The 12,235-nt window shown below is 30.6% G+C and overlaps 2 protein-coding genes across 6 annotated transcripts; one reads left to right on the top strand and one right to left on the bottom strand.

The window, feature by feature from the left end:
* Positions 1-354: 354 nt before the first annotated feature.
* LOC139987314 (VPS35 endosomal protein-sorting factor-like) lies at positions 355-5,625 on the top strand. Of its 4 annotated transcripts, none has more exons than XM_072003419.1 (18): positions 355-500; positions 581-668; positions 874-1,086; positions 1,168-1,330; positions 1,422-1,618; positions 1,699-1,829; positions 2,096-2,272; positions 2,354-2,698; positions 2,795-2,895; positions 2,971-3,152; positions 3,217-3,360; positions 3,458-3,621; positions 4,181-4,343; positions 4,438-4,630; positions 4,701-4,840; positions 4,935-5,096; positions 5,176-5,442; positions 5,506-5,625. In XM_072003419.1, exons 1-18 carry the CDS (start codon positions 484-486, stop codon positions 5,590-5,592), a joined length of 2,934 nt encoding a protein of 977 aa, XP_071859520.1. In that variant the 5' UTR covers positions 355-483; the 3' UTR covers positions 5,593-5,625. The 4 variants fall into 4 exon arrangements, with proteins under 4 accessions (XP_071859520.1, XP_071859519.1, XP_071859521.1 ...); XM_072003418.1 differs by having other exon boundaries at positions 1,410-1,618; XM_072003420.1 differs by having other exon boundaries at positions 1,410-1,618; positions 5,495-5,625.
* Positions 5,626-6,050: 425 nt separating this feature from the next.
* Gabat (4-aminobutyrate aminotransferase) lies at positions 6,051-11,186 on the bottom strand. 2 transcript variants are annotated; one of them, XM_072003436.1, is made up of 10 exons: positions 10,802-11,186; positions 8,709-8,833; positions 8,237-8,404; positions 7,940-8,026; positions 7,586-7,781; positions 7,294-7,466; positions 7,044-7,184; positions 6,797-6,954; positions 6,448-6,716; positions 6,051-6,328 (listed from the first exon to the last, which is right to left on the bottom strand). In XM_072003436.1, the coding sequence occupies exons 1-10, from the start codon at positions 10,863-10,865 to the stop codon at positions 6,213-6,215; spliced, it is 1,497 nt and encodes a 498-aa protein (XP_071859537.1). In that variant the 5' UTR covers positions 10,866-11,186; the 3' UTR covers positions 6,051-6,212. The 2 variants fall into 2 exon arrangements, with proteins under 2 accessions (XP_071859537.1, XP_071859538.1); XM_072003437.1 differs by lacking the exon at positions 10,802-11,186 and having other exon boundaries at positions 8,237-8,440; positions 8,709-8,837.
* Positions 11,187-12,235: the final 1,049 nt, after the last annotated feature.

Genomic DNA, 12,235 nt, shown 5'->3' with positions numbered 1-12,235 from the left:
AATAAATTGACCCTGTGTTGAACCGCATTATCATTAAAGGAAGTAACGAGTGTCAGTAACGAGATTAAGTAATAAACGTGTATTCAGCCAAACATATTTGACCGAACCCGCCGAAATAGCTGCCACTTAAGTGCAGTCAGTAGCTCCATGAATTCTACTCATTGGACGAAACATGAATAGAAGCCAATATGGCGTCAAAATAACGTGTAAATACCCAAAAAATGTTCAGTTTTACATATCCATAACTTTTGAACTAGTGGATTCCGCAACTTAAAATTTACATTTTCGGATTCCATACATCGAAAATTACAAGATTGCAAATAAAAAAGTCAATAACTTTTGAACCCTTAAAGTGAAGTTCAGCCCCAATTCTAAATATGAAACAATAAACATATACATTTGCGTAATATGTGAAATTCTATAAATTAATGTATATTGTTTTATTGTAACTGAATTATAAAAATATCTTAATGCATTTAAAAAATGACGGAAATAAATTGGTATGCATCGAGTGTTTCTTATGCCATGCATAAGGATTTTGACAGAAATACTTAAAATATTAAATTGCTTGTGCTTGTAGGATTGCCAAACCTATGAATTACAAAACAATACAGTTTGCAACTTTAGAAGAAGTAAGTGACCATCCCTTAAAACCTGTCACAGTGATGGTAAGTATAATTGAACAATATATAGAAAGATATAATATAAAAGATAAGTTTTATCTCCTGAGTTTTAACATTTTATTATAGATAATTCTACATATATAAAATATATTTATTCAATTATTAATGCAGTTGTTTTATTATATACAATTATATATATTGTATTTTAAAGAATATAAAAATGCTAATTTTGTATAAATTATGTCTTTAGTTAATTGATGGTCGTAGTGGGATAAAACGTAATGTTTTACGAAGTACCAGTACTGGTTCTTCAACTGCTACATCAACACCAACTCATACACCTATTCCAGGAAGTTCTTTAGTAGATCCATTATTAAGTCATTGTTCCTTTGATGGTTCAGATCCTCTTTCACAATTTGCTAAAGAAGAACTAGACCCATTATCTAAGATGGCTGCAGATGAGGTTTGTAGACTATATTTTGTTTAACATATGAAAGAGAAAAAATTACATTATGTATCATTTATGTTTTAAAATATAATGCAGTGGGATTACTCTTGTAATACAGTAGTCACTAATAAAAAATCTATGGATACTGCAGAAGAATTAGTAGAACCATGGTTAGCAAGACGTACTACAATATTAAACAAATACACAACATCAGAAAAATTGTCAATAGTTACTAGTTTCTTACCAGGTGGTGAAAAAGGTATTATTTTTTTATTAATTAATAATATTAGTAAAACAAATAAAGCATAAATAAAAATGCAGTCATAAATTTATTATAGTTATTGTTAAAGTTCAACCAAGTGGTGGAGTTGTTGATAAAGTACGAACAAGATTGGAACAGTTAGATGATTTTGAAGAAGGATCTGTTAGACAAATGTTAGATTTATCTCAACAACAATATACTGCGAGAGTTGAACAATTAAATAATGAACTTGTACAAGCCTGGCATTCTGATCAAAGGGTTAAAGCACTTAAAATAGCAATTCAGGTTTTCATTTTAGCTATTTGTTATTGGTTGTATTTAATTACACGAAAAAGAAAATGTAAATTAATCCCAGATTATTTCAGTGTGCCAAGTTATTAGTAGATACATCTGTTATGGCTTTTTATCCTGGCAAGTTTGTTCTTATCACAGATATTTTAGATATATTTGGGAAACTGGTTTATGAAAGATTAAAGGTTAAAGCTGAGTATTACAAGTTAGTATTACCTTATTTTGGTATTGTTTATTACTATATTTTACTCAGTAATGTGATTTGAGGAAGCTTTTTCGATAACTGTCTTCATGTGGTATAAAAAATATAGCTATTGATTCAAAAACATTTATGACCTTGTTAATATCCAAAAGTCTAATATCTAAGTCTAAAAGTCTAAAAATATATTTTTTAATCTTTATCATAGAATGATCTTTATTATTTTTTAAATAGTTGTGTATATATATATATATGTATTATATATCTTTTAGACCAGGAAGTAAAATGCCCACAAGTTTACCTGATAATTTCACACCAGATATGGTACCTGAAAATGCGAAAGAAACTTGTAGAAATTGGTTTTACAAAATAGCATCAATAAGAGAACTAGTTCCACGTCTTTATGTAGAAATGGCAATAATAAAGTCTTATAGCTTTTTAACAACAAGGTAAAAATACAAGTATTTTTTAAACAATTATACATATTTAATTATACGTTTAATGTCAATTAAAAGTTATATTATTTTTAGTGAATTTAACACAGCTTTACTGCGAATAACGCGAATGATAAGAGGTATCGGAAATCCTCTCATAGCTGTATATGCTAGATGTTATTTATGCCGAGTGGGACTAGCTTTAAATAAAACGTCTGATTTTGAGTTTGTGAGGGAGAACTTTTATGATTTCCTCTTTACATACCAACAGCTGTTTGGGCAATTTGTGAAAAGTGAATTAATTGAGCAAAATATGACTTTATATTCTTATTTAAACCTTTATCTACCAGCTTTGGATTGGATTTTGCAAGTATTGGTAGCTACAACCTCTGAAAATTTTTTAGAAGATGTACTTTCTCGGTGTAAAAATCAAGCAAATAGGTGATTATTTATATATTTAATGATTCTATTACTTGCTTATGTCAGAAACGCTAACCTTTGTGAGATTAAAATATGGAAATATGTATCTTTTTTTAGTTCATTATTATTGAACAGTATTTTGACAGCATTTAAACCTACATATATTGGAGAGCGTGCAATGGATTTTGTAAATTTAATAACTACAATCGAGGATGATGGTAATTCAATAATATTGCAATAAATACTTGAATCGATTTAAAATTTGTATATTGTATATGCTTTATTACTTTCAGGTTTTCCACAGTATCTGCTATACCGAAGTTTAGGTGAAAGCCTTGTATTAGAATCACCACCAAAAGAAGACTGTCAATCAATTCTTAATATGGTATGGAAATATATAACAGAGTTAACAAACCCTAACAAATTTATGCATTGCGTTGAAATTTGGATTCAATTTACCGCTATTCATTTTTCCGTAAGTTTAAAATTTTTATTTGAGGACAAAAAGGTATTCGTTTTTTACAATTTTAATATTATAGGTAAATGAATTGAATTTGTTCTTTGGAAAAATAATTGATCGACTTAATCCGAACAAAAGCTTTGAGCATTTTTATCCACAGTTACAAAATATTATTGAAAAAGTAGTATCTCATACACAAGATTTTGAATCATTACTTGCTATGGTAATTTATCTCTTATCTATTACTACTTACAATTTTGATTTCCTTTTTTTTAATTTAAATATTATATAAACATTTAAACAATATAAATATTTTTCAGGATAATTTCTTACCTCTAATAGATTTGTTTCACAAGGAAAGTATTAAGGTTGAAGTGTGTAAAACTGTAATAGAAGGTATAAGTGTTCAAAGCAGCCCTATTACTGATCCTATTTTTATAAATGCTCTTATGTTCATCGCTAGGATAATGCATGATTCTGTAAGGTAATTTTCTTGTTTTATAAATATATACTTACTTTTACATTATATACGTATATAATTGTTTCTGGATAAGTGATCACGAAATGAATGCACTTTAAGATGCCATTTTTTAATCAGATTTTGTGTAAATGTTGATAACGAAAGGGGTGGTCTTATTCTATTGAGAACAAATAAGATAAAAGAATAGTGAATGATGTTTCAATGTTGCAAACCCTAAGCATTAACAGATTAAAGAGAATTTCGCGTGTCTATCAAGTTATATAGCAATGGACTTTTATTCGGAGAACTTCAGCAATCTAGTGGTAATAATTTCATAGAAATCTAAACATAAATAGAAAAATTCAATTTTTTGTTGATAATCCACTATGATCTAGTGTTAAAAGTAATTCTTTTGTTTTATCATCAATTAATTATGCGAAGTTCAAACATTGTCTACCGTTGTTCACACTGATTGATTTATTAAAAATAAGAATGCTGAAGCTGATCACATCCGAGAACTATCGTAATACGTGTATGAATGTATTATGTATATATGTGTAGTCTGATAAGAAGATAATTCCAGTGCTCTAACTGTTGAAGATGAAAAACGGCAAATTGGTCAACTTATATGTGGTTTAGTTCAACGTGTTGATTATGGTCGTGACTTTGAAAAGCAACTTAATTTTTATGCCGAAGCTAGAGCTGCTTTCCCTAATCTCGATAGTGTTCATACACAACTTGTACAGGTAATTAATCTTTAATCATATTTTTAGTATGAAGTGAAGTTTATATTTAAAAATTGTTAATGAACATTTTTCTTAATATATTTAATGTATGTAGTGTGTAAATAGACTATCAGTCGATACTCGAAGGATTGTTCGTGGACATCACACAAGAAGAACATCGGCGTTTGTACGCGCTTGTGCCGCGTTTTGTTTTATTACTATTCCATCATTAACTTTAGTTCATACACGGCTGCAGTTATATTTGCTTTCAGGCCAAGTTGCACTCTTAAATCAATGCTTGGGTCAAGGTAATTAATTATATTCGGTATTTATTATATTCACTGTGATTACATAAGTAACTAAAATCTATTTTGTTAGCTGATGCATGTTTTAAGGCTGCATTAAGCTTAGTTCCGGAAATGCCCAAAACAATAGATATAGATGGAAGACAAAAAAGTTCACAACCTTATTTACTTTCATATTTATCAAACTTTTTATCGACGTTGCTTGTTGTCCCGGTATGTATTTATAATTAAAATTAGGTAAATATGATCTCTTTCTGGATTTATAATATATAAATGAAACGCTATTGAAAATTACAACATTGTACAGGATAGCCCGGAACATGGTGTTTTATATTTAATGCGAGGTTTACTTAATGCTGTTCAACGGTGTTTTGATGAAAATACGTCAATGAAGACATACTTGTATTTACGGGTGCTTGACTTATTGTCAACAATTGTTCAAGAAAACTATCCATATCATGTTGAAAAGGTATGTTAAATAAAAATGAAAATATATCAAAGAAACTTGGAGTATTATATTACGATTAGAGTATTTTATATATATTTAGGTTGATTCTAATGATAAACTATATGGATCTGATCAAAAATTTATAAGCGAAGTGAACAAAATAAGTTCGAAAATTGTAGAAGAAATTTTATCTCATTTGAAATATCTTGGCTCTACCGATCAATTGGAAAAGCAAGTAGCTCTTGCATTAGAACTTTTTAATTGCTTTATTATTAGAGCCGATTTGCGCGATCCACAATTAGCGCACATGGCTGTAAATTTATGGAATTTATCTGTTCGGCATGGTTCGATAGATTCAAAAGTGAAGGTAAGAGATTATAATGTGTTCGCTTTATAAGCGATATTTTAAATAAATAAAGTTTTTTTGCAGATGAAGATGATAGCGTATATAGTACAAAAAGGTCATCACAAAGGATACGAACATTTTGGGGACATTTTAAGAAAAATGTTAAAATAAATAATAGATTAAATGTAATAAGTAATTTATCAAGGATTAAACTTATATGTAAATTGACGGAAAGCATAAATAGATATATGCCGAAGAATGGATTAAATCTGTTTTTAATAATTTTTTTGAGACATATTGATTGTATATTAAATTTTGTTTAATTATGGCAACATTTATTGCGCATTACAGAATAACGCAAATGTGTGTGTGTGTGTGTGTGTGTACACACATATATATATATATATATATATATATAATATACATATATATATATATTTATATAAGCCATAAATCATAATTATAATCAATTTGGCAGAGAATATCATAAAAAATAGTAGTATTGGATTATGTTATGTTATAATATTATCAAGTTTTTTACATAAATGTAAATAATATTTATACATTTATTATATTAGGTGTATTATATGACGCATTAAAATTATTATAAAAATGAATCTACGATGATATAAATATGTATTTCATACATATTTTCTGATATTCTGTATATAAGTATATTAAAATTATACGTATAATCTCTTTTAATGGAAGACTTGATTTTGGAAGCCACAAAGATTTTGCATTCCAGCAGGAAGCATATAGGATCATTTAACAATTTCAGTTTAAATCTATTATTGTTTTAATATAGATCGCAGAGTATCTAAGAATATATTCGCATGATGTTCCGTAAATGTCAAGGCAGGTCTTAATCTTATCGTTGCAGTACCACAGCCACCGGTTTGAATACCTGCTCGTTAAGAGTTAGAAAATTTGTCTATTATATTTGATTTAATGTCTAAGTAAATGATAACGTTTTAGAAAAATTGTCATTGCAATCAATGGGTATTAATTACGTGACTATCATACCTTTGTTTAAAAGTTTCTTAATTATCGTATCTCGTAATTGAGGCGAAGAGCAGTTAAATGCAATGAACGTTCCACGTCCACGTATCGAATTAATCATCGTGGAAAATTCACTTTGCAAACTCGTCAATTGTTTTAGCATATAATCGCCAACAGTCGTAACCCTATGCAAAAGATTTTCCTTCCTTATCGTCTCTAATACTGCTTCGAGTAATATCATTTTGCTGGGATCTCCCATCCAGGTGTTGAATACACGGTAGGATTGCTTAGGTCTGTAAAGTGCATGGACTATGTTGAACGAGCATCTGCGACAAATCTTGTAAAACAACGAATAGCTTTGAAGCAATTTTACTTTAAAGATTCGACATGGTAATAGCCGCCCAATTGCATTTTCTTACTAAAAGTCACCAAATCTGGAGGAGATTCTAAATTGAAATGTTCGTGACACCACATTTTTCCTGTTGGCCCGCCCCCAGTTTGTACTTCATCGATTAATAATGCCGCATCGTGCTGAAATAGTAATAGTAATGGTAATAATATATCTGAAAATTGTAAATATATAATAGATAACGTTTGCTGTATTGAATTTGAACTAATACCTTTTTTGTTATACGCTGTAATTCTTGAAAAAATTCAGGAGATGCGTGATTATCACCTCCTTCCGCCTGAATTGGTTCAACTATCACACCAGCAACTGGAACTTTCTTCTCAGTTTTGTACTTTTCGAATAATTCCTCTACCTGATAATAAAATAACCGGTAATAAAACATATTATGGATACAAACGAAACTAACTAGAGTATTATATTATCGTTGATAATTAATGGAAACAAACGCAAAAGTTAATTACTTCGGCTAGACATCGATTATCTTCTTGCTGATTTTCTCGAATATTTTCATTCAAGGGATATTTATATACAGGAAATGACGCGATGGGCCAATCAAACGCTGGAATATCTATTTTATGAATGTATTTGCTGTGCGTTGTTGAAAGAGATCCCAATGTTCGTCCATGAAATGCACCTATATCGATATTGATATTATTTCCTCGACCGATTTAACACGGAAATCGCTAGATGGTTTATGTAAATAAGAAATTTAACACTCTTTTCTACCTATTTATACGAGTATAAGTTGGTTACCTTTGAACGAAAGTATCGAAAATCGCGGAGCACCAGGTGCTTGATTTATCATACAACTTTCCATTTCCTCTCTCGTGAATGGAGCGTCTTCTCTTTGTTTTTCAGCATACCAAATAAAAATTGTTTTAAATGCATTTTCATTCGAACAAGAGCCACACATCATAGTTGTGATATGAGACAATCCTGGTGGGGCAATCTGTATATTACGTAGTAAATATATTATAAGTTACATAAATTACACAATCATGATCATATACATGCATTAAGATGTTTCCATTTATATATTTGCAAAATATTATTAGGCAATAAGATTAGGTACACTTAAGTATAACTATCGTTAAGGTACTCCCGTACCTCTTTATGTAGCAAAATTTTCCTCAGTTTATCTGGCCAATCCTTTCCAGGAAAAACACCTAACGCAGGCCTATTTGCTATAATTTTCTATTAAAAATGTAAATCAATATATTTTTGTTATTTGATGTGCAATATGTACATACATGTAATATTTTAATAACATTTATTAATTCGTTAACTAAGGTTATTTTTAATTCTATATTTTTTCTACACGTAATGCGTCGAATGTATTAACGTGATAAAGTTACATAGATATTTTAAAATAAAGAACGGATCGTTTAAAGATATTTCGTTTACCTGATTAACCGGATCAGCGAGAACTTTTAACATAGCTGGATGATTGTAGCCCAGAGGCATCGACGAAATTTGCATATAAACATCAAGCAGAATATTCCCATCGACGTCCATTATATAGTTACCTACTGATTTTTCGTAGTCTGCGAAGAATTGTACGGAAGAGGCTTGCTGCAGTCAGATTTCAACATGTAACCCATTTCATCTCTAGTATACATATTTAGAGAAGATTAAACGTTACAAATAATACATGATTCATTTTATTACTCAAATATAATAACTTATTACGTTTGTTTCTAAAAAGTGTTTAAAACATTAGGCTGCAGATATGTATGAATAATAACGTGAATTTCTCTTCAAATGTAAGTAGGTTTCTTTCAACAAGTTAAAGTAGATGATCATCGACATATATATGTCCAATGTTATAAATTAAGTAAAAAAGATATTTGAAATATTTCGATGATTTTGAACGTACTTGCATCGAGGTGAGTTCTTGCAATAAACTACGAGATCGGGGTCCTGGTATTTCTGTTGTTACCATAGGCTTTTTTGGTTCCTCTACGGATACGGTCAAGCATCTCTTCCAAGATATTGCATACCCTAGGTGATTCCATAAACAAGTAATTTTTATTTTCGTTTCAACAAATTCTTGTAGTGTCCTATATTAACTTAGCATTGTTAAGTAAAAAGGATATAAACATAAACTGTGCTCGTTTCATCCTCTAAATATCATAATGAGAACTTTGAATATTTTCAATATTTTTGTATATTTATAAATGTATAAAAATATTCGGTTTATTTATTAGTTTTTCAGGCGAAAATATGGTCATGTTCGATATGTTTTAATTTTTTCTGTTTAGATATCAAATGTAGCATATCATGTAAGATTTCATTGACGATAAGATTTGTTTTAAAGTAGTCTAGGTCTAGCGTAACGTGTAACGTATCGACTTCAATCACGTTATTCACAACCCTCGATTTAATAGATCGAGCGTTTAGTTTTATTGATGTCAGTCGTGGGTAATTGGTTGTCGTATCGACGTGCTTTTGTTCCAACACACTTATACCAGCAAACGGTGTGCCCATCGTTCGTTTAGCTCACAATCATAATCATCTTCGAATAAATCAATTTCTCATCCATAAAAGTTCGTTTGGAGTTTCGAATTGGCCGATATCTCTTCTTTACTTACTTAGGTTATAATACCTACTCTTGGATCGTTGTTATCGCGTACAATTAACTCGTGTCTTTTGCAATTTTTATCATAACTGATAACGATAAATTCTGTATCGCCAAAAATTTCGAAACCATTGTGTACTTTGAGGATTATTTTCCGTACGCTGCTTCGACGAATATGGTATAACATATTATACAAATATTACTTTATTATTACGTTTACCTATACTTATAGCTGTTTTAACACGTAGCGCGAATGTTATATGCCGAAAATATTTTTCAAGTTTTTATTTCTTTTTCTTATCCTTTTAATCAAACGTAAAATCGATGTTTAAATAATCTATACCGCTTCGTACAAGTTTTTATACTTTGTCGACTAATTATACATTGTAATAGCGATCATTCCCGTCTTTGCTATACACAGTGAATTAAAACTAAATATTTGACGATGTCGATTTATTTGCATGAAAATTGCGCATCAAAAGCAATTATTTACACTTGGAATTTATTTCTGAAAGTACAAGGTTGATAAACAAGTTTATAGCTGTTTAAGATGAGTTCAGACATGTAAACATCGACGATTCGTTCAATTGTATGATATTCTCGATTTTGATAAGATAAGAAGTGAAATGGGCGTAGATCCACTACGAAACGCGTATATACATAATAAACGTGATATTTGTTGAAATAATTGTCGAATAAACGATACTCAATTCGACCATCTTTCATGGGCAGAACTCAAGTTTCTACTAGAATAAAATGACTATGAGTAATATATTTCTGCAAAATATATCATAATACCTTACAACGATATGGTACTTGGATTATCATCCTAATCAATGTTTACTTTGAAAGATAAAGCATTTTAACGATAAAATATTCGTATCTCGCAGAAAAGACTCCTTCAAAGATACTTTCTATTTTGGTACTGTTTTTTTTTTTTTTTTTTTGCCTATTTTCATAGTTCATTGAAAAATATTAAACACGTGGTTGTTAAAAGAGGAATCTGGCAAAATGTACATGATTTCAGTTTAACATAAAGTTGTTAAATTAAGTTTTTAATCGATCAGGTTTTCGTATGTACTATGTACTATTTGCGTATACTTTGCGAAGGATTACTATCTCAACGGGCGAAAAAAATGTAACATAATCGTTGTCAGAAAATAATAGAAAAAACTGTAAAAGAAGGAAATTGATGGGGGAGAGCAAGTTATCGATTTTCTAAGTCTATTGGACTGGTTTACAGTCCGAAATGGCTGCTAGCTATTTCTCCCGCATCCTTTCAATTTGGTTGTTAAAGAGCAAAGAAACAAAGAATGAATAAATGATACAAATGGACGTGGAGACAAAGTTATCGGAATGGAGAAAAATATGATCGTAAAAATAGATTGTACCTTTGAATAACTGCCGTGAAAATTTTCGAGTAAAATGCGCAGTTTGACACTTGTTAGCGAGCATCTTGCGTTTGGTATTTTAACACTGGCCTAAAGGTTAAATTTCACGATAAATGGAGAATCACGCCGAATAAAACGTCCCCTTGAAGGGATGGATTCGGACTGGTCACCGATATAACACTCTGTTGATCCTTGCGCAGGAAATGTTTGATCGTTTCCGAGACTGTACGAACATTCACGAACTAGTTTCACTTTAACCGCGAACTTTTAACTAATCGTCGCGCGCGATGTAATATCGTTTGTTTGTTGGATACGAGTTCAATCTTTTCGAGTATTAATTGAAAGATAACAACGAAAATGAAGGAACCAACACGCGACACACGATTCGCGCTCGACATACACCTACAGATCAGTACGTTTAACTATCGACAAATGCTTGCAACGTCCAACTTTCATCCCTGCAGGACGTCTTCGAACGAATACGAACATGTACGAACTTTCACGATTGTTTAAAGCTAATGGCGGGATCCGCGATACTCTCGTGATAGAAACTCGCATTGTATCGCATCACGTTTAGATAATTATAGTTTATGATCGAATGAAACGATCCGAATCGTTTTTGATTTAAATAATTTTGCATCGTTTACTCATTATATCGATAAAGTTTGTCTTAATGGAGATCCGTTTTTTAATGCTGATATCTTTAAAAGTCGACGAAACATATAAGTGTTGGTAATGTGTCAAATTTATTTTCTTTTTAAATGTTTCTCTGCTGCTTGTCTCAAAAGACAAATGGAAGATGGAATAGGTTTCGTTTTATTGCTAAATCGAACAGTATACCGGACTTTTGAACAGTATATTTGTTGTGTTACGTTGATTATGAAAATTAATTAGATAAACGATTCTAAATTAAAAGGTAGATAGACCTAAAGATCCCCACTTACGTATACGATTTTTTACAGGTTCCCTCTATTTTATAACGCCAGATATACATATTATTATGTAGTACTAATATCAACTAGAAAGATGGCTACGTAAATATCCAAGAAGTTGGCTTTCCCTTTGCGCGGTTAGCGTTTGCTTGATTTTAAAATGCCATTGCGTTTCGTGCCACGAATAAAAATGGGTCTGTCAATTGTTGCGAATAACGACTAACCGAATAACGAAAGTGAAAGTAAAATTTCTGTGCTTTTCTTAATGCACCGTGTGTTACTTACGAAACTGGCTTGTTACGAGATGAGGTTAATTTCGATGCAGAGCCAATTTCATCTGTCACACTCGAAAATCTTGTACCAATATTTGCATCGTTCCTGACCTCTTTACCATTACATATTTACTTTATCGTATTACTATCTACCTACTTACTAGAACGCTCATTCTACGATAATTCCTTTTCACGAAGCAATCGGGACTTATACGATTTATATCATACTT

Source organism: Bombus fervidus, chromosome 5, assembly GCF_041682495.2.
Source record: "Bombus fervidus isolate BK054 chromosome 5, iyBomFerv1, whole genome shotgun sequence".
NCBI classification, from domain to species: Eukaryota; Metazoa; Arthropoda; class Insecta; order Hymenoptera; family Apidae; genus Bombus; species Bombus fervidus.
The sequence above is the reverse complement of the archived record's forward strand: the minus strand, read 5'-3'. Positions and strand labels throughout refer to the sequence as shown.